This window comes from Chlorocebus sabaeus, chromosome 11, assembly GCF_047675955.1.
Source record: "Chlorocebus sabaeus isolate Y175 chromosome 11, mChlSab1.0.hap1, whole genome shotgun sequence".
Classification (NCBI taxonomy): Eukaryota; Metazoa; Chordata; class Mammalia; order Primates; family Cercopithecidae; genus Chlorocebus; species Chlorocebus sabaeus.
This window is the reverse complement of record NC_132914.1, coordinates 53,843,025-53,863,690: the sequence shown is the minus strand read 5'-3', so window position 1 is coordinate 53,863,690 and position 20,666 is coordinate 53,843,025. Positions and strand designations below refer to the sequence as shown.

Here is a 20,666-nt window from a genome sequence, read left to right as displayed (position 1 = left end):
GTTGCTCACAAAGATGGGTCTGGTGCTGCGGTGCTTCCTGGGAGATGTAGTTTCCTGTGTATTGAAACCTGGGCTGCTCGCTGGCCTGCAGAGCACCGTTTTGAAGGTCCTAGCCCACCTGAGTTGGCTCACGCGCACGACTAGCCGCTCCCATACAGTACACCCGGCCTCCGTCGTCTCTTAAGGCCACTCCTATTCTACGGCTGACCCCTGGAGGTCACGTGGAGCTGTTCGCCACGCAAGTCTGGGTCCTTCAGCGATTGACCGGGGTCCTTGCTGTCCAGGAGCCTCTCCCAAGCTGCCTGTTCGCGCGAGAGTTTGGAGGGGCGGGTTTGGGGTCGGTGTCTGATTGGGGCTCGCACCGCAGCACGCTCGAGCCCCGCTAGGTACCAGTTAGCGCCACGGGATCTGGGTCAGGCGGTCGCCCGGACACCCCGTGTGTGGCAAGCGGCGAAGCGCTCTGGAGGATTCCGGACAGCCCTGCTCCCCGCAGCCAGGTGTAGTTTCGGGAGCCACTGGGGCCAAAGTGAGAGTCCAGCGGTCTTCCAGCGCTTGGGCCACGGCAGCGGCCCTGGGAGCAGAGGTGGGACGGATGCGAGCGGCGAGGCGCTGGGCGCTGAGGGTTGGGGATGGACTGGAGCGAAAGCAATGGCGGAGTCCTTAGAAAGGGGGCTGAGGTCCGTAAGGATAATCAACTTACGGGCTGGAGATGGGGACGCAGGAATCTTCGGTGCGGGATCCAAATGGGCCCTAATTATTGAATGCTGGCCTCCTGGCCTGACTGAGGGCTCCCTGCTGGCATTTCCCTAGTGCCTGTAGTCCTCGCGTAATTGCAAACTTACCTCCTGTAGCTGCCACAAAGCCCCGTGAACCCTAGGCATGCAGTGCTAAAGTACCAACACCTAGGGCCTCACCTTTCCACGTAGAGTCTGGGACTGAGCCCCAAGTCCTGAGCTCGCGCTCCCACCTACCGCCCTGGGGGAATCAGAGCCCTCAAGCGCTGGAACAGAGAAGCCCCTTTGTGTCCCGGCCATTTCCTGGAAAGTAGAGCCAGAGTCACAGTGAAGCCTTTTAAAGCCTTGGGGTGAGGAGTGGGGGGGTCAGGGAAAAATGGAGTCGGCTTCTCACCCTTGTTTTATTCCCACACAAACCCAGGTGGAGCGACCCCATTACGCTAAAGATGAAAGGCTGGGGTTGGCTGGCCCTGCTTCTGGGGGCCCTGCTGGGAACTGCCTGGGCTCGGAGGAGCCAGGATCTCCACTGTGGAGGTAAAGGCACAACAGGAAAAAGAAGTGGAGGAAGCAGAGCCTTGGGAGGGCATGAGATCCAAGGCCTGGGAGAAGGAGGAATGAAAATCCTGGGTTGATCCCATTCTCCTCACACCCTACCCCCACCCTCTCCCCTGCTCCCATTCTCTCCTCTTCCACCAGCGTGCAGGGCTCTGGTGGATGAACTAGAATGGGAAATTGCCCAGGTGGACCCCAAGAAGACTATTCAGATGGGATCTTTCCGGATCAATCCAGATGGCAGCCAGTCAGTGGTGGAGGTAACTGTTACTGTTCCCCCAAACAAAGTAGCTCACTCTGGCTTTGGATGACAATTCGACTGCTTAAAAAGGACCTTAGTTTAATAGAAATGAAGAAAATAGACTCAGAGAGATATCTAAAAGATTTGGCTCTGTCTCATTTGGAAGAGGCTGCAGGCTTATTCCCCATGCACTTGCTTCCTGGCTCCAAACCTTAATACTTTGTTTCTGCTGTAGAATTTGTTAGCAAACAGGGAGTCCTGATCAGCCCCCTTTTCCACATCCACATGACTCGTTTTTACTGTAGCACTGTGGTATACATACAAACGTCCATTCAAAATCTGAGTCAGAGCTAAAAATAAAAAATGAAAAATAAGAATAAAAGGTTTTATCATAATTAGGAAATTTTAGTCGAAAACAACACACATGTACACAAAGGTATATCTAATAAGTAATATATAAGGCAATGTTAAGATTATGGTGCTAGCCTGGGCATCATGGCAAAACACCATCTCTACAAAGAAATGCAAAAGTTAGCAGTGCATGGTGGCATGTGCCTGTAGTGACCGCTACTTGGAAGGCTGAGGTGGGAGGATCACTTGAGCTTAGAGGATCACTTAAGCTCAAGAGGTCAAGGCTGCAGTAAGCCGTGATCGTGCCACTGCACTCCAACCTGGGAAACACAGCAAAACCCTGTCTCAAAAAAAAAAAACAAAACCCAGCACTTTGGGAGACTGAGCCAGGCAGATCACCTGAGGTTAGAAGTTTGAGACCAGCCTGGCCAACATGGTGAAACTTCATCTCTACTAAAAATACAAAAAATTAGCCAGGTGCGGTGGCGCATGCCTATAGTCCCAGCTACTCAGGAGGCTGAGGCAGGAGAATCAATTGAACCCAGGAGGCGAAGGTTGCAGTGAGCCAAGAACACACCTCTGCACTCCATTCTGGTTGACAAGAGCAAAACTCTGTCTTGGGAAAAAAAAAAAGATTATGGTACCTTAATAGCTGTTGTCCCCAGAGCCTACACTACCTCTTTAATACTGTGCTTACTGAGGATATTAGTCTCAATTTTAAAAAATTATTATTATTTTTGAGTCAGAGTTTCGCTCTTGTTGCCCAGGATAGAGTGCAATGACACGATCTTGGCTCACTGCAACCTCTGCTTCCCGGTTTCAAGCGTTTCTCCTGCCTCAGCCTCCCAAGTAGCTGGGATTACAGGCATGCACTACCATGCCTGGCTAATTTTGTATTTTTAGTAGAGACAGGGTTTTTCCATGTTGGTCAGGATGGTCTTAAACTCCTGACCTCAGGTGATCCACCCTCCTCGGCCTCCCAAAGTGCTGGGATTACAGGCGTGAGCCACCGTGCCTGGCCAAAAATATATATATATTAATGAGAACACATGGACACAGGGAGGGAAACATCACACATCAGGTCCTGTTGGGGTGTGGGGGGCTAGGGGAGGGATAGCATTAGGAGAAATACCTAATGTAGATGACAGGTTGATAGGTGCAGCAAACCACCATGGCACATGTATACCTAGGTAACAAACCTGCACGTTCTGCACATGTATCCCAGAACTTAAAGTATAATTTAAAAAAAAAAATTCTCTTCATCTATAGAAATTAAAAGTATAAGTTGGTCAGGGTTAATCAAAAAATTCTGTTTATAATTTGGAGCTAATGTTAACTGTCTTGTTTCTTAGAATTGTACAATGAAGTGCCGGGCACCGTGGCTCATGCCTGTAATCCCAGCACTTTGGGAGGCTGAGGTGGGCGGATCACCTGAAGTCAGGAGTTTGAGACCAGCCTGACCAACATGGAGAAACCCCGTCTCTACTAAAAATACAAAATTAGCTGGGCGTGGTGACACATGCCTGTAATCCCAACTACTCGGGAGGCTGAGGCAGGAGAAATCACTTGAACCCGGGAGGTGGAGGTTGCAGTGAGCCAAGATTGCGCCATTGCACTCCAGCCTGGGCAACAAGAGTGAAACTCCATCTCTAAAAAAAAAAAAAAAAAGAATTGTACAATGAGGTAAAATCAAATCATATATTTGAAACTACTGCCAAGTACAGTGGCTCATACCTGTAATCCCAGCACTCTGGGAGACTGAGGCAGGCAGATCACTTGAGTGCAGGAGTTCGAGACCAGCCTGGGCAACATGGCAAAACCCTCTACAAAAAAAATACAAAAAAGTAGCTGAGCCTTGTGGTGCGCACCTGTGAGAGGCTGAGGTGGGAGGATCACCTGAGCTTGGGAAATCCAAGCTGTAGTGAGCCTCAGTCATCACACCACTGCACTCTAGCCTGGGCAATGCAGTGAGGCCTGTCTCACAAAAAAAAAAAAAAGTACTTTGAAACTATCAAGTAAACTGTACTAATTAAAAACCACACTAGGCCGGGCACAGTGGCTCACATCTATAATCCCAGCACTTTGGGATGCCGAAGCAGGCAGATCACCTGAGGTCTGGAGTTTGAGACCAGCCTGACCAACATGGAGAAACCCCATCTCTACTAAAAATACAAAAGTTAGCTGGGTGTGGTGGTGCATGTCTGTAATCCCAGCTACTCAGGAGGCTGAGGCAGGAGAATCACTTGAACCCAGGAGGCGGAGGTTGCAGTGAGCCAAGATTGTACCATTGTGCTCTAGCCTGGGCAACAAGAGCAAAACCCCATCTCAGGAAAAAAAAAAAAAAAAAACTAATTAAAAATTAAAATCAATTAGGGAAAGCTTTTTAGAATAGGTTGTTAGAGCTAGATTTGGAAAGAAAAGTAAGGATATAAATTACTAACGTACAGAGGTAGAAGAGAGTGACCCAAGGCTGAGGACATTTCTAGGTGCCTTATGCCCGCTCAGAGGCCCACCTCACAGAGCTGCTGGAGGAGATATGTGACCGGATGAAGGAGTATGGGGAACAGATTGATCCTTCCACCCATCGCAAGAACTATGTGCGTGTAGTGGGCCGGAATGGAGAATCCAATGAACTGGACCTACAAGGCATCCGAATTGACTCAGATATCAGTGGCACCCTCAAGTTTGCGGTGAGCTATGGGAATCAGTAGCTGGTTCTTGGACATTAAGGGGTTGTTGGAGAACCAGTTAGAAAGTTAGGCTGATATCCTTGTCCTCCTCTTTGGAAGTGAAGGCAAGAGGCCTTTTATTGCCCTGTGTCACCCATTTCTCCCTTGGGTTGGCAGTGTGAGAGCATTGTGGAGGAATACGAGGATGAACTCATTGAATTCTTTTCCCGAGAGGCTGACAATGTTAAAGACAAACTTTGCAGTAAGCGAACAGGTAAGCTGCCCCCACTTTATCTCCTGTTCTAGTAGCTCTGTGGAACCTGATATTCCCTAACTCACCCATACACCCCCATCCCAGAAACCTCTGGTATTAGCTCAAGGGCTGTCTTCCATTTCCCTTGGCTTAGAGACTTGGGGTGTTCCTACCCATTTTCTGTCAGCTTTCAGAATTTTTTGTCCCTTTGACCCTGAGATACAGGTGAGAGGGCAGTGGGGATGTTTTATCATTTATAAGCATATATTCTGCAGAATGGTGGTTGGTGTGTGTTTGTGTCAGCTTGGTCTGGGAAATTTTCTCAATACTGGCACATATCAGTATGAGAGTGGCATTTTCCTTTAAATTGTTTGCCATTTGCAGATCTTTGTGACCATGCCCTGCACATATCGCATGATGAGCTATGAACCACTGGAGCAGCCCACACTGGCTTGATGGATCACCCCCAGGAGGGGAAAATGGTGGCAATGCCTTTTATATATTATGTTTTTACTGAAATGAACTGAAAAAATATGAAACCAAAAGTACAAACTGTGTTGTCTTTTCATGCCCGGAATTGCCCTTACATTAAGCTTGAAGATAAGGAGTTATAGACAGGAAAGATAATGGAGGAGAAAGAAGAGTTTTGGGATTGACACAGGATAAAGGTAGGAGAGGCCTGAACCTTTAATTTTTCTATCTTTTGAGATTCCATTCCACTCATAAACTAGATAAGCTTTCAGTCAGTGCCCACTCAATACCATGTCTTTAAGGTCTAATTTTGGAGAAGAGAGGAACCTCCATGAGGAAGCAGGGGAATATAAGTGTATGGTAGTGTAGAATTCTAGAAATCCTTTGTGTTCATGGCTGTTGAAACATAAAGTAAGACAGAGCTTGGTCTTGAAGGAAATAATGGACATGCATTATTCTTCCTTCCCTCCCCATCCAGATGGAGGGACCAGCAAGAACAGAGACAGGAAGGGGAAAATGGATGTGACCAACTCAGCTGAAAAGTAAGGGCTTTTTCGGATAGGGACAGACGAGGTAAGGAATATTGTTTAATGAGAGGCCTTGCTTGCCAGCCTAAGCTTTTAAATTTGATGCCAGTGGCAATAATAAAGTATATCTTTCTTATCTCTATCACTAGCCATTGTCAATCTAGACTATAAGTCTGTCCACACTTCTGTGTGTAGAGATTCTAGACTGGGACATAGGGATGAAAAACCTAAAAGATACCTTCTTTTGGAAACTTCTTTTTTTCTTTTCCTTTTTTTTTCTTTCTAAGACAGAGTCCTGCTCTATCGCCTAGGCTGGCGTGCAGTGGCGCAATCTCGGCTCACTGCAAGCTCCACCTCCCAGGTTCACACGATTATCCTGACTCAGCCTCCCAAGTAGCTGGGACCATAGGCACCCGCCACCGCACCAGCTAATTTTTTTTTTTTGTGAGACCGAGTCTCGCTCTGTCACCCAAGCTGGAGTGCAGTGGCCTGATCTCGGCTCACTGCAAGCTTCACCTCCTGGGTTCATGCCATTCTCCTGCCTCAGCCTCCTGAGTAGCTGGGACTATAGGCACCCACCACCACATCCAGCCAATTTTTTGTATTTTTAGTAGAGACGGAGTTTCACCGTGTTAGCCAGGATGGTCTCGATCTCCTGACCTCGTGGTCACCCGCCTCAGCCTCCCCAAGTGCTGGGATTACAGGCTTGAGCCACCGTGCCTGGCCCGCACCAGCTAATTTTTTTGTATTTTCAGTAGAGGCAGGGTTTCACCATGTTAGCCAGGATGGTCTCCATCTCCTGACCTCGTGGTCACCCGCCTCAGCCTCCCCAAGTGCTGGGATTACAGGCTTGAGCCACCGTGCCTGGCCCGCACCAGCTAATTTTTTTGTATTTTCAGTAGAGGCAGGGTTTCACCATGTTAGCCAGGATGGTCTCCATCTCCTGACCTCGTGGTCACCCGCCTCAGCCTCCCCAAGTGCTGGGATTACAGGTGTGAGCCACCGCGCCTGGCGGAAAATTCTTAAATACCCTGATCCTGAGGTGTGGTTGTCTCAGGGTTTCAAATAGAATATCTCCCAGGAACACCTCAAGGAGAGAAGACCTGAATAAACATTTCAAAGGTTTTAAAAATTTTAGAATCTAAAGGAACCTTAGAGGTTGTCTGGTTCACCTCTGCCCATTTTATAGATGAAGATGCTGAGGGCCAGAAAAGCCATAGAACTTCATGAAGTTCTGTATTTAATGGCAAAACTGGGTCTATGAGCTATCTTTCCCAAGTGTCAATCTGATCTAATATAGCTATAGAGTAGCTTCTATTTTAAGTCTTTTTTTTCTAATAATACCTTGCACTAAGCCTGACACATAGAATGCATATATTCCACAAAGCTTTCTTATACCAAAAATCTCTATGAAATCTGACACATTAACTAGAGCACAGAGCAAGCACTCTGATATTTGTTGTCAACTAATATCAACCTGGTGTTAATTCCATCTTCTCCCATCAGCCATAAGAAATGCTGTGTTCTCTCTAGTTTTCCAAACCAACTATTATAAACCTTATTTTTTTCTTTTATGATACATATAAGTAATAATTACGTTTTTTCATGCCCCTGAAAGTATACCCAAGGTTCTGTCCATTTCCTGCTTCGTGCCTAAAAATTCCTTTCTCTTCCATCAGAAAGCTTATCAGAAGTATAAATGAGAGTACTCTTCAAGCCGGGTGCGGTGGCTCATGCCCATAATCCCAACACTCAGGGAGGCCAAGGTGGGAGGATCGCTTGAGTCCAGGAGTTTGAGACTGGCCTAGGCAATATAATGAGACCCCATCTCTACAAAAAATACAAAAATTAGCCGGCATAATTGTGTGCACCTGTGGTCCCAGTGACTCTGGAGGCCAAGGTGGCAAGATCTCGAACCCAGGAGGCTAAGGCTGCACTGAGCTGTGATTGCACTACTGCACTCTAGCCTAGAAAACAGAATGAGACTCTGTCTCAAATACAATAAAAAGAGTACTCTTCTGGAAACTTAAAACAGTTTTAATTTAGAAAACAAATTATTCATAGTTTTAAATAAATACATTTAATGTTAATCGGTAACAAGTTACTTGTGATGCACCTTACTGGTTTGTCGAAGTACAGCTGTTAAGAACTCTCCAGCTGGAGAGACGTTGTCATTGGTACACAAGGGTATGTCCTATGTAGGAAAGGGTGGATGTTACCTTCTAGGCTTGATTAAGGATACACTTTGTGGGTTTTTAAATTTTTTTTATTTTTTCCTGAGGCAGAGTCTCGCTCTGTTGCCCAGACTAAAGTACAGTGGTGCAATCTTGGCTTACTGCAACCTCCACCTCCCGGTTCAAGCGATTCTCCTGACTCAGCCTCCTAAGTAGCTGGGATTACAGGCATGTGCCATCATGCCTAGCTAATTTTTGAGTTTTTTGTAGAGACAGTGGTGTTTCACCGTGTTGGCCAGGCTGGTCTCAAACTCCTGGCTTCAAGTAATCCGCCCACCTCAGCCTCCCAAAGTGTTGGGATTACAGGCATGAGTCACCGTGCCTGGCAGGAAGATACACTTTGCAAACCTCTTATTTTATTATAATTATTATTATTATTATTATTATCTTAGCAAGGCAGGGGTCTTGCTCTGTTGCTCAGGCTGGAGTGAAATGGCATGATCATAACTCATTGCAGCCTCTAACTCCTGGCTTCAAGCAATCTTCCTGCCTTGGCCTCCTGAATTTCTAGGATTACAGGCAAGCACCACCATGCCCGGCTTTACACATGTTTTAATTCATATCACAAGGAATCCATGAATTTATCTGAACCCTCTGGAGGTTCATTATAATAAATTATTATAGCCCAGTATTTGGTAGAGTATATACTCTTAACCTTGTAAATCTGATTAAGCTTCAGATGCCTTCTTAATTTATCAGTAAAATGTTAGATGTTAATAAACACTTCCGAAGACAGTGTTAAATGAGGTACAGATATAACAGGAAAGTTTATTATGTGAAAATTTAGTCCTTTAGAAATAACTTTTAGGGCTGGGCGCAGTGGCTTATGCCTGTAATCCCAGCACTTGGGGAGGCCGAGGCAGACGGATCAGTTGAGGCCAGGAGTTCAAGACCAAGCCTGGCCAACATGCCAAAAACTCATCTCTACCAAAACACAAAAATTAGCCAGGTGTAGTGCCATGTGCCGGTAGTCCCAGCTACTAGGGAGGCAGAGGTTGCAGTGAAGATTGCGCCACTGCACTTCAGCCTGGGCAATAAAGTGAGACTCAAAAAAAAGTTTAGGCCAGATGCAGCAGCTCACACCTATAATCCCAACAATTTGGGAGGCTGAGGCAGGAGGATCATTTGAGCCCAGGAGTTTGAGACCACCCTGGGCAACATAGGACCCTGTCTACGCAAAAAAATTAGCTGGGTATAGTGGCAGGCAGTCCTGTCTACTCAGTAGGCTAAGGTGGGAGGACTGCTTGAGCTAGGGAGGTCGAGATTGCAGTGAGTCATGATCTCGCCACTGCACTTCAGCCTGGGCGACAGAGCAAGACCCTGTCTCAAAAAAAAAGAAACAAAAAAAGTGACGTGGCATGATCTCGACTCATTGCAACCTCCACCTCCCGGGTTCAAGTGATTCTCCTGCCTCAGCCTCCCAAGTAACTGGGACTATAGGCGCCCACCACCATGCCTGGCTAATTTTTGTATTTTTAGTAGAGGTGGGGTTTCACCATGTTGGCCAGACTTGTCTTGAACTCCTGATCTGAAATGATCCACCCACTTTGGCCTCCCGAAATGCTGGGATTACAGGCATGAGCCACTGCCTGGCCAAAAAAAAAAAAAGTTTTACAGAATTTTTTAACTTAAAAAGGATTCATAGGTACAATATTCCTTTAAATATAGGACAGGGGGCAGGTGCAGTGGTTCACGCCTGTAATCCCAGCAGTTTCAGAGGCTGAGGCAGCGGATCACTTGAGCTCAGGAGTTCGAGACCAGCCTGGGCAACATGGAGAAGCCCCACTCTACAAAAAATACAAAAATTAACCAGGCAGGGCACACCTGCAGTCCCAGCCACTCAGGAGGCTGAGGTGGGAGGGTGGCTTGGGCCTAGGAGGTTGCCGTGAGCTGAGATCTTGCCACTGCACTCCACAGCCTGGGTGACAGAGCCAGACTGTCATAAATAAATAGGAATAAACAGCATGGGGAAGGGAAATAATATATGTTGAATACTTGTATAACAAGCACATACACACTCTTTTTTTTTTTTTTTTTTTTTTTTTTGAGACAGGGTTTTGCTCTGTTGTCCAGGCTGGAGTACAGTTGTGAGATTATGGCTCACTGCAACCTCCACCTCCCAGGCTCCAGCAATCCTCCCACCTCAGCCTCCTGAGTAGCTGGGACTACAGGCACGTGTCACCAGGCCCAACTAACTTAAAAAATGTTTCGTAGAGATAGGGTCTTGCTGTTTTGCCCAGGCCAGTCTCAAACTACTGGGCTCTAGTGGCCTTCCAAAGTGCCGGGATTACAAATGTGAGCCACCTTGCCTGCTTTAATCTTTATAACTCTAAGAAATAGATGTTATTCCTATTTTATAGATGAAGAAACTAAGCTCAGAGAGATTAAGTGTCTCGCTAGTCAGCGAGGAGCCAAGACTTCAACCCCAATGATCCTCTAATCCCTAGTCCAGTGGTCTTTGTGTTATACCTCATTCTATGTAGTGGAGTCTCCAAGTGGCTGTATAAAGTAGTACTTTTTAAATATGGCTTGAAAAATTGTCTCCAAGTTTGAATGTATGCCCTCTGATTCTAGTAATCTATAGTGGAAAAGCATTATATCCTCTGTTCAGCCATTTTTCCTGACTATTCCTTATAAGACACCCCTTTTACCTTTCTGGTCATTTTTTGTTTTTGCTGTTGTTTGAGACGGAATCTCGCTCTGTCGCCAAGGCTGGAGTGCAGTGATACAATCTCAGCTCACTGCAACCTCTGCTTCCCCTGCTCATGTGATTCTCCTACCTCAGCCTCCCAAGTAGCTGGGATTACAGGCATGCACCACCACGCCCGGCTAATTTTGTATTTTTAGTAAAGACTGGGTTTCTCCATGTTGGTCAGGCTGGTCTCGAACTCCCAACCTCAGGTGATTTGCCCACCTCAGCCTCCCAAAGTGCTGGGATTACAGGCATGAGCCACCGCGCCCGGCCTAATTTTTGTAATTTTAGTAGAAACATGTTGACCAGGCTGGTCTCAAACTCCTGACCTCAGGTGATCCGCCTGTCTCGGCCTTCCAAAATGCTGGATTAGAGGCGTGAGCCACTGCGCCTGGGCTGTAGTTATGAGACAAGCTTGCTCAGTCGCCCAGGCTGGAATGGAGTACATGGAGTGCAGTGATCATGGCTCACTGTAGCCTCAACCTCCTGAGCTCAACTGATCCTCCAACCTCAGCTGCCCCAGTACCTGGGACTATAGGTGCACACCACCTGAACTGGCTTTTTACATTTTTTGTTGAAGTGGAATTTCATCTTGTTGCCCAGAGTGGTCTTGAATTCCTGGTCTCAAGTGATCCTTCTGCCTTGGCCTTCCAAAGTGCTGAGACTACCACTCCTGGGATTACTGGCATGAGAAACCACACCCAGCCCCCTTTCTGGTCATTTCAAATGCTAAATATTTGTCTCTCCAACTTTATATAATTCTGTCAGTCACCATTTATTATCTAGTTCATGTATGGATGTGAAAGTCTTTACAGATGAGTAAGACTATAGTTCCTTATCTTTTATCTTTATTTTTTTAAAGACAAGCTCTCACTATGTTGTCCAGTCTGGAGTACAGTGGCTATTCACAGGCATGATCATTAGGCACTATAGCCTCAAACTCCTGGGCTCAAGCAATCCTCCTGCCTCAGCCTCTTTAGCAACTGAAATTACAGGCCCATTCCACCTTGCTTGGCCTCCCAAAGTTCTGGGATTACAGGCGTGAGCCACCATGCCCGGCCGAAATATCTTTAAATATAGCAACACAGTGAGTTGATGTTTCCAGGAGACAGTTGACAATGACTCAAAAATCCCTGACAGTTACAGCTGATAGTTCACAGTTGCCAGATATGGTGGCTCATGCTTGTAATCCCAACACTTTGGGAGACCAAGGAAGGAGGATCAGTTGAGCCCAGGAGTTCAAGACCAGCCTGGGCAACATAGCAAGACCCTGTCTCTACAAAAAAAAAAAAAAAAAAAAAGGAAAAATTAGCCAGGTGTGGTGGTAAGTGCCTGTAGTCCCAGCTGCTTTGGAGAGTGAGGTGAGAGGATCGCTTGAGGCCAGGAAGTCGGGCAGCAGTGAGCGACGATCATGCCACTGCATTCCAGCCTGGGTTACAGAGCAAGACCTTCTCTCAAAAAAAAAAAAAAAAAAAATCACAATCATCATGGAAGAAATACAGCTTAGGGCCAGGTGCTGTGACCAACTTGGCCAACATGGTGAAACCTCGTCTCTACTAAAAATACAAAAATTAGCTGAACGTGGTGGCACACACTGTAATCCCAGCTACTCGGGAGGCGGAGGCAGGAGAATCACTTGAACCAGGGAGGCAGAGGTTGCAGTGAGCTGAGAGCTGAGATTGTGCCACTGCACTCCAGCCTGGGTGACAGAGTGAAACTCCATCTCAAAAACAAAAAAAAAGAAAAGAAAAAGAAATACAGCTTAGTAATGCTGACCTTGGTCTGAATTTATAGCTATACCAATTACAAGCTATGACACTGGGTAGGATACTTCATCTAAGTCTTGGTTTTCTCTTCTTTTTATTTTTTAATACCTATGAAACTTAGAGTTGTTGTGAAGATTAAGATAATGCACATTCCAGGCCAGGCACAGTGGCTCACGCCTGTAATCCTAGCACTTTGGAGAGCAGCCTGGGCAACATGGTGAAACCCCATCTCTACTAAAATAGAAAAAAAAAAAAAAAATTAGCCAGGCGTGGCGGCGTGCGCCACCCGGGAGGTGGAAGTTGCAGTGAGCCAAGATCACACCACTGCACTCCAGCCTGGGCAACAGAATGAGACTCCATCTCCAAAAAAAAAAAAAAAAAGATACTGCATGTTCCACATTTACATAGTATCTGCAGATAGTAAGGGATCCTCCAGTTTAAGTTTTAGCTATTATCTATTAAATACAGGAGTTTGGTTTACCCGTGTAGTTTAAGGGTTTAAATTTATGTTTTATTAGCCCACTTGTCCTTTGCCACCAGGGGGTGCTATTGCATCCTTACATTTTAAAGAGGCCCTCCCAAGGTCACAACAACCTGAATTCTCAGCCTTCTCTCCCTTGCCCCTTCAAGTTCCCAAGCACTTAGTTATACTTGAACCTAGAGCTCACTTGGCTGTTTTATTCATGCCAATCTTTCTTCCTTAACATTCTCTCCATCCATCAGTGTTGAGAAGGAATCTAGGCCAGCTCCTGGAAGATGCCAGTTAGCCCCTTTGATCCTGTGCTTTCCAATTGCCCTTACAGCAGTCAATGTCAGGATTGGACAACTTCAAAACAAGTCCATAAAGTCCCCATGGTACTAGGGCTCTGGGACCCAGTGTTGAGAGGGTTAGGGCATTGCTCTTCCCCACCCAATTACTAAAGCTCCAAGACCTCCTGTGGCCTCCAAAAATTATCCCTTTGGTAGTCTCATCCTGGGGCACTGAAGTTCAGTCCTGTGTCTGCTGGTTAGTCTCTGTGGATAATTAACCAAAGAAAAGGAACCAGTTCAGACTATTCTAGAGTTATGTGGAAATCCTTTATGAGATGCTAAATTGGGAGCAAATATTGATCAGTGAAGCTTTGAAGTCACCAGGGAGGTAGCTGAGGTCAGTGCTCCTCTGGAGCATTGCCTAAAGTTTTTTCCTGAGACCTAACTATCTGATCCCCAGGCCAGAAGAGCATTGGTTGTTAGGTGTGAAGCTGGGTATAAAGAAAATTAAGAAGAGGCCGGGCGCGGTGGCTCAAGCCTGTAATCCCAGCACTTTGGGAGGCCGAGATGGGTGGATCACGAGGTCAGGAGATCGAGACCATCCTGGCTAACACGGTGAAACCCCGTCTCTACTAAAAAAAAAAAATACAAAAAACTAGCCGGGCGTGGTGGCAGGCGCCTGTAGTCCCAGCTACTCGGGAGGCTGAGGCAGGAGAATGGCGTGAACCCAGGAGGCGGAGCTTGCAGTGAGCCGAGATAGTGCCACTGCACTCCAGCCTGGGCGACAGAGCAAGACTCCGCCTCAAAAAAAAAAAAAGAAAATTAAGAAGAGAAAATAGCGGTTTTCTTTCTCTTTTTTCAAGTCTAAGCTAGAAACTCGGTTCTTTGTAAAGGAGATCTGTCTAAACCTGGCTTAGATGGATACTGAGACCTCTGATCCTTGTTACTGCTATGTGGTGAGACAAAAGGGCTATTCACAGCTGGGTGCAGTGGCTCATGCCTGTAATCCCAGTACTTTGGAAGCCCGAGGTGTGGGATCACCTGAGGTCAGGATTTCGAGACCAGCCTGACCAACATGGCAAAACCCCGTCTCTACTAAGAATACAAAAATTAGTTGGGCATGGTGGCGGGTGCCTATAATCCCAGCTACTCGGGAGGCTGAGGCAGAGGTTGCAGTGAGCTGAGATAGTACCGCTGCATTCCAGCCTGGGCTACAGAGCGAGACTCTGTCTCAAAATAAAAAAGGTTGTTCACTTGGGGCTGGAGGTTTGTGGATAAGATGCCCTGGTCCTTGGGTCAGTTCCCCTCTACCCTTGGGTCAATGACTACGACAGGCTTGGGGAGGCACAAAGGTCCTGAAGCCTTGTCTACCCAGAGGAGTTAGAAAGTGGTGCGGAATATCACTTCAGGGTCGTGTAACGGTCTCTGGGGAGCACAGGATGAGAGAGCATAGAAGATTGCCAAGTGGCCGGGTACGGTGGCTCACGCCTGTAATTCCAGCACTTTGGGAGGCTGAGGCGGGTGGATCACGAGGTCAGGAGATCGAGACCATCCTGGCTAACACGGTGAAACCCCGTCTCTACTAAAAATACAAAAAATTAGCCGGGTGTGGTGGCCGGCGCCTGTAGTCCCAGCTACTCAGGAGGCTGAGGCAGGAGAATGGCATGAACCCGGGAGGCGGAGCTTACAGTGAGCCGAGATCGCGCCACTGCACTCCAGCCTGGGCGACAGAGCAAGACTCGTCTCAAAAAAAAAAAAAAAAAGGTTGCCAAGTAGAAGTGGCCCAGAGGCCCTAGAGAATGATGTGACGAAAGGGGATCTTCGATGAGGGGTTAGTCTGCGGCTCCTAATCTATGTCTAAAGTGGGGTAGGCTGCTGTGTGGGGTTACGTGACCAGAGTGGCAGTGAGACTAATGCCCATGACCCAGAGACTGTGGCCGGCTTTGTAAGCCTTCATAGTAAGGGGGCAGTTGTTAAGACTTGGATTTCCTGCCATTATACATAGAACTGACAGCTCACAAAGCACTGGATATTCAGGCTCCTGCTTTTGCTTTTCTCCCCATATCGGGGTCTATTAGTATCTATAATGTCGTGGCCTCTGCTGACCTCAAATGATCTCCACCAAGCAACTAACTCTGGCATCACAGCCTGTTGTCCACATGATGTCGCCTCCATGGCCATGAAGCCATTAACCAAAGACATTCCTCAAGAAAGCGTGCCAAGGCGGTAGGAGGAGCAGGCAATGATCAGTTTCCATGATAGCTTATTAAGGAATTGGCTTCAAGGACCTTCAAAGATCGAGCCCTGGAGCGTCTCCTTTAGTATTCGCCTCAGAGATAACCCCAAATGTGTTAAGGTCAAAGGGAAAAGCCAAGAGGGAAGTTAACTGAGTTCTCAGGCACCTACTTGGCCACCCGCATTCCCCCGCCCGCCACCCATACACCCTTAATTAGCCCTAATCCGGGCGGTCCAATCCTCCCCGTCACAACTGCTGTCAAGGGCTCAGGTCCCGCCCCACTTCCATACCGGACCAATGGCCGGGCCCAGGGAGAGTCCCCTGAGAGGGGCGGGCTCGGGTTCCGGCCAGTGGGCGGGGCCTCGCTGAGGACCCCGGGCTGGGCGCCGCCGCCGGTTCGTCTACCCTTTCCCTCAGCCGCCTCCTTTCAACCTTGTCCACCCGTCGGCGCGGCCTCTGGTGCAGCGGCGGCTGCTCCTGTTCCTACCGCAGCTCTCTCCCCTTCTTACCTCCCCATCAGATCCCGGAGATCGCCCGCCATGGCTTTACTGACTGCAGCCGCCCGGCTCTTAGGAACCAAGGTGAGCAGCGAGGGGAGGGAGCACGCCGTCCCAGGGTGGGGCTGAGGCGACCGCAGGCCCTCCGGCGCCGGGGTCTCCCTCCCACACCCGTGCGCACCCTGCGCGCCTTAAAGGGCCCTGCGCTTGGCTGGCCGCCAGCCCTGCGTGAAGCTCCCGGGACCATGTGCCGCACTTCCCTTCTGTCTCCTGGGGGTGAAGTGCACGCCGCCCGCCCTCGGCCGGCAGTCTAGAGCGCGTGAGGAGGCCGACCCTGCTGTCACCCCGCATGTCTGAAATGAAAGGGGAGGGGATGCGTGGCCCTGAAATAGGAAGGAGCTGAGACAGGAACCTCTGGTAGAGAAGAGATGTGGTGTTCCTCTGGAGTTACATTCAGTTTGGTGGAGGGAGCGGGAGTGAAGAGATGTGCTCACTCTGGAGCAGTGGCTAATTTCGTCCTCTGCTTTATAGGAAGGGCATTGTCAGTTCCCGAACTCCCTGTTTCCATTTGTCCAAGTCTATTATTTAAACCTTCGGTGACCACGCCGAGCACAAGAATAGGTCCTTCAGGCCCTCCTCTTTGTCCTTGGGACTCTTGCACTTTTTATATAGGAGGAGCTTGGGTGAGGTGGAGCATTTCTGTACAGCCTCCTGCATGACTATCATATATGATTGGAGAAAGAACCAGAAAGGTGGTTCCACCAAACTGCAGGCCAATAAATGAAGATCTTCGGCAAGAGATAGTAATGCTAAGGTCACATGACCGTCATACTACTTGCTTACCCAGGTTTTGCCGTTGATCTTAAGTCTACTTTATCCAGGAACTTTCTCTCCTTCTTTGGGGTCCTTTACTTGGTATTGGCCATAGAAATACTGTTGCAGGTAATGATGCCTTCAATTTCAAATCGCCAGTACTTTTAGTTCTAGGTAACTTGGCCCTTTTAGACAGAAACTACTGTGCTGAGGGAGTCCCAGCCCTCCAATCCAAGCAGGGGACAGTCCCACAAGTGACCTTGACTTCTGCAAAGAACTCAGTTTTTCCTGCGGATAATTTAAAGCTGATAGCACCTTAAGGAAAGGAAAGCCTTAGGATGGTTTTGGCTTGCTGTATGTAATTTTTTTTTTTTTTTTTTTTTTTTTTTTTTTTTTTTTTTGAGACAGGATATTGCTCTGTCACTCAAGCTGGAGTCTTCTGTTGTGACCAAGGCTCCCTGCAGCTTAAGCCTCTCCTGGGCTCAAGCAATCCTCCCACTTCAGCCTCCCGAGTAGCTGGGACCACAGGTGTGCACCGCCACACCCGGCTAATCTTTTTTTATTTTTTAGTGGAGGCGGTGTCTCCTTATGTTGCCCAGGCTGGTCTTGAACTCCGGAGCTCAAGTGATCTTCCTGACTCAGCCTCCCAAAGTGCTGGGATTACAGGTGTGAACCACTACACCTGGCCTATTTTTCATGGTTGGCACAAAGTGAAACTTGTGAGATTTACCTTGGTTCTTCCAGGCACCGAGTGGCAAGTACTAGCTGAACATTTGGGAGATGCTTGTCTTACTTGGCTGTTGTTTCTCCTGCTGCTGGGGAAAGGGTAAGGAAACCTCTTGGGAAATGAAGCAAGTTCTAGATAGCGTTTTGGCAGAATGGGGGACACTATAATTAGCTCATTTTGGACCTGCTAACCCAGACCAGAGAGTCTAACCCTACAGTGAATGTGAAAAAGTCTTAAGATTTACCTATTGAATTTATTTTGCTCTTTAAGTCCATATGGAAGCTCAGAACACTTTTGGAGTGACAGAGCTACGTAATTATGGTACCATTATTTTCCTATTAGAGATGGCCTGACGATCTTAGTAACCTATCAGTTGAAAGCCATTAGAAGGCTTTTGACCCTTAAAAGTAGGACAGGCGCGGTGACTCACACCTGTAATCTCAGCGCTTTGGGATGTGGAGGTGGGTGGATCACCTGAGGTCGGGAATTCGAGGCCAGCCTGACCAACATGGAGAAACCCCATCTCTACGAAAAATGCAAAATTAGCCAGGCATGGTGGTGGATGCCTGTAATCCCAGCTACCTGGGAGGCTGAGGCAGGAGAATCACTCAAACCCGGGAGGCGGATGTTGCGGTGAGCCGAGATCACGCCATTGCCCTCCAGCCTGGGCAACAAGAGCAAAACTCCGTCTCAAGGAGAAAAAGAAAAAAGGGTAGCAAAGCCCAGTACACTCAGGACTGGAAATCTCCTGAGAAATAAGCAATATGACCAGGATACCAAGAAGCTTGTTGGCTTGTCAGCATTGCTGGCACCTGCCTGTGCTTTTTAGATTAGCCTGTGGATAATGGTAGTCATAATTGGTAATTTTACTTTTGCTAATAAGGTAGACTTTGGGAGGCAGTAATTTCTCACCAGTGAGAACTGACTCTTACCACTTTGAGTCTCAGCGTCAGGTGTAGTTTTACTTTTCTGAGAAGAAATTTTTTTTTTTTTTGAGACACAGTCTCACTCTGTCAGGCTGGAGTGCAGTGGAGTAATCTCTTCTCACTGTAACCTCTGCCTCCCAGGCTTAAGCAATTCTCGTGACTCAGCCTCCTGAGTAGCTGGGGTTAGCATGTGTGCACCACCACGCCCAGCTAATTTTTTGTATATTTGGTAGAGATGGGAATTCACCATATTGGCCAGACTGGAGAATTTTTTTAACCTTACTAGGAGACAAAATGTGAATTAGTCATTGTTCTATTGTTCTACTCTCACTGTCACATAATTTAAATGTCACATAATTTAAAACACCTGAGTTAGAGAAGCTAACTCAGAGAGCTTTGAGATTATTTGACTTCTTGTTTATCCAAATGAATTAATGCTAAGCAATGGCCTTAGTATTATCTGTGGGTGACTCAGTTTTGTGACATCAAAAATGTCTTTTCACAGATGATCTAGGTTTGGATTTGGGCTAGGAATTGAAGTAGGGCTACAGTTCACTTCTGGACTTTTGAAGTCAACATGCTTAACCAACCCTAGCTAAAGGGAACTGTCTCTTGAGCCACTGAAAATTGCTTTTCCAAGCTAGCATGTTTGAAACTGAATAAATCAATTCAAAGATGTTTCTAGATTACTTCTAGACTTTTTCAAGACACTTAAATGCAAAGGAACCAATGGTTTCTTTACATTGGACTTACACCACTGTACAACATCACCTGTATAAGTCCTACTCAGAAATTGGGTTCAACAAAACCGAGTTGGTTTTGTCCTGCAAAATATTTAGTTAGGTTTTAAAACCCAAATTTTTTAAAGGCAAGGGCTCGTATCTCTGTGCCTTCACTTTGACTATCAGCCTACCCAAAATAACGGTGATTCCTTGATACTAGAATGGCAGGGGAAGCCTATGGGGTGTTAGTGGTGAGATGATCGCGTTTTATCTTCCTAGTGGCCTTTAGGTTGGTAGCAGGTGAATGAATGCATGGAGAGGCAGCAAGAACAGTATGGTAGGTAGCAGTGATAGAGTTGGCATTCCTGACTTAAAATCCAAGGGGCAGCAAAAGGGAAAACAGACTTGGTGGATTTCAATAAAGCCACACAATGATTCCTTCTGCCCTGTGTCAATGCTTTATGCAATGGAGTTGAGTAGGATGTGAAATTTAAAACTGTAATGAGGCAACTTTAGCAGTAAATCTTTCTTAGCATCTGATTATCTTTCAGTTCTTGCTTCAACTGTGCTTCAACTGCCCAAATTCCTTAGTTCTTTGTTTCGGAGGTTTTTTCTTACTTTCTTTCTTTTTTTTTTTTAGGAGACAGTGTCTTTCACTCTGTCACCTGGGCTGGAGTACAGTGGTGTGAACATGGCTTGCTATTACTACAGCCTCAACCTCATGGGCTCAAGCAATCCTCCCGAGTACCTGGGACCACAGCCATGCCTGGCTAATTTTTTTGTAGTTTTTTTAGAGACAGGGTTTTGCCATGTTGTCCAGGCTGGTTTCGAACTCCTGGGCTCAAGCGGTCCGCCAGTCTCAGCTTCCCAAAGTGTTGGGATTACACGCATGAGCCACTGCACCCAGCCCTCTGTATTTCTTTTAACATGATGCTACTTTAAAAGGTCTGTAAACTCACAGTGGGCATTGTCACCTATAATGCTTGCTTATGTTGCAGATTCCTGGATCCTACCTTCAGATAATGATTCTGCAGAGTAGGATGGGATCTGGAAAAGTTTCTTGTAAATCCCTAAAGTGTCAGGGAGGTAAAACTTATAAGAACTCCTAGCAGAAGTAAGGGAATAGTTTCTAATTCCTGAGAAAGTCTTATGGTGGCAGATCCTATATTCTTTATTCACTAGTATATACTTAGTGTACACATAATAAGTAGGTGTTCAAGAATTTTTTTTTTCTTGAGATGGAGTCTTGCTCTGTCACTCAGGCTGGAGTGCAGTGGTGTGATCTCGGCTCACTGCAACCTCTGCCTCCCAGGTTCAAGTGGTTCTCTTGCCTCAGCCTCCTGAGTAGCTGGAACTATAGGCATGCACCGCCACGCTGAGCTAATTTTTGTTTTTTTTTGTGTGTGTTTTTTTTGTTTGTTTGTTTGTTTGTTTTGAGGCAGAGTCTTGCTCTGTCGCCCAGGCTGGAGTGCAGTGGCACTATCTCGGCTCACTGCAAGCTCCGC

General features: G+C 47.1%; 2 protein-coding genes and 1 long non-coding RNA gene across 4 annotated transcripts in view; 2 read left to right on the top strand and 1 right to left on the bottom strand.

Annotated features, from left to right (window-relative positions):
• The first annotated feature begins 58 nt into the window (after positions 1 to 58).
• On the top strand, positions 59 to 5,352 carry CNPY2 (canopy FGF signaling regulator 2). The gene is made up of 6 exons (XM_008003651.3): positions 59 to 583; positions 1,156 to 1,268; positions 1,431 to 1,546; positions 4,365 to 4,568; positions 4,725 to 4,821; positions 5,185 to 5,352. The coding sequence occupies exons 2-6, from the start codon at positions 1,181 to 1,183 to the stop codon at positions 5,226 to 5,228; spliced, it is 549 nt and encodes a 182-aa protein (XP_008001842.1). The 5' UTR covers positions 59 to 583; positions 1,156 to 1,180; the 3' UTR covers positions 5,229 to 5,352.
• LOC103238521 (uncharacterized) lies at positions 1,589 to 3,703 on the bottom strand. Its single transcript, XR_499211.3, has 2 exons — positions 3,613 to 3,703; positions 1,589 to 1,877 (listed from the first exon to the last, which is right to left on the bottom strand). It is a non-coding gene; the product is annotated as an uncharacterized lncRNA (long non-coding RNA).
• A 10,478-nt stretch (positions 5,353 to 15,830) lies between the features above and the next one.
• CS (citrate synthase) overlaps positions 15,831 to 20,666 on the top strand; it is a 31,117-nt gene continuing 26,281 nt past the window's right edge. The window contains exon 1 of one of the 2 annotated variants that reach the window (XM_008003645.3): positions 15,831 to 16,057. Coding sequence is in view for 1 of the 2 variants with exons in the window: in XM_008003644.3 (XP_008001835.1) it covers positions 16,016 to 16,057 (42 nt within the window). In the remaining variant the exon portion in view is untranslated. The remainder of the gene's footprint in view (positions 16,058 to 20,666) is intronic. The other variant, XM_008003644.3, reaches the window with a different exon arrangement.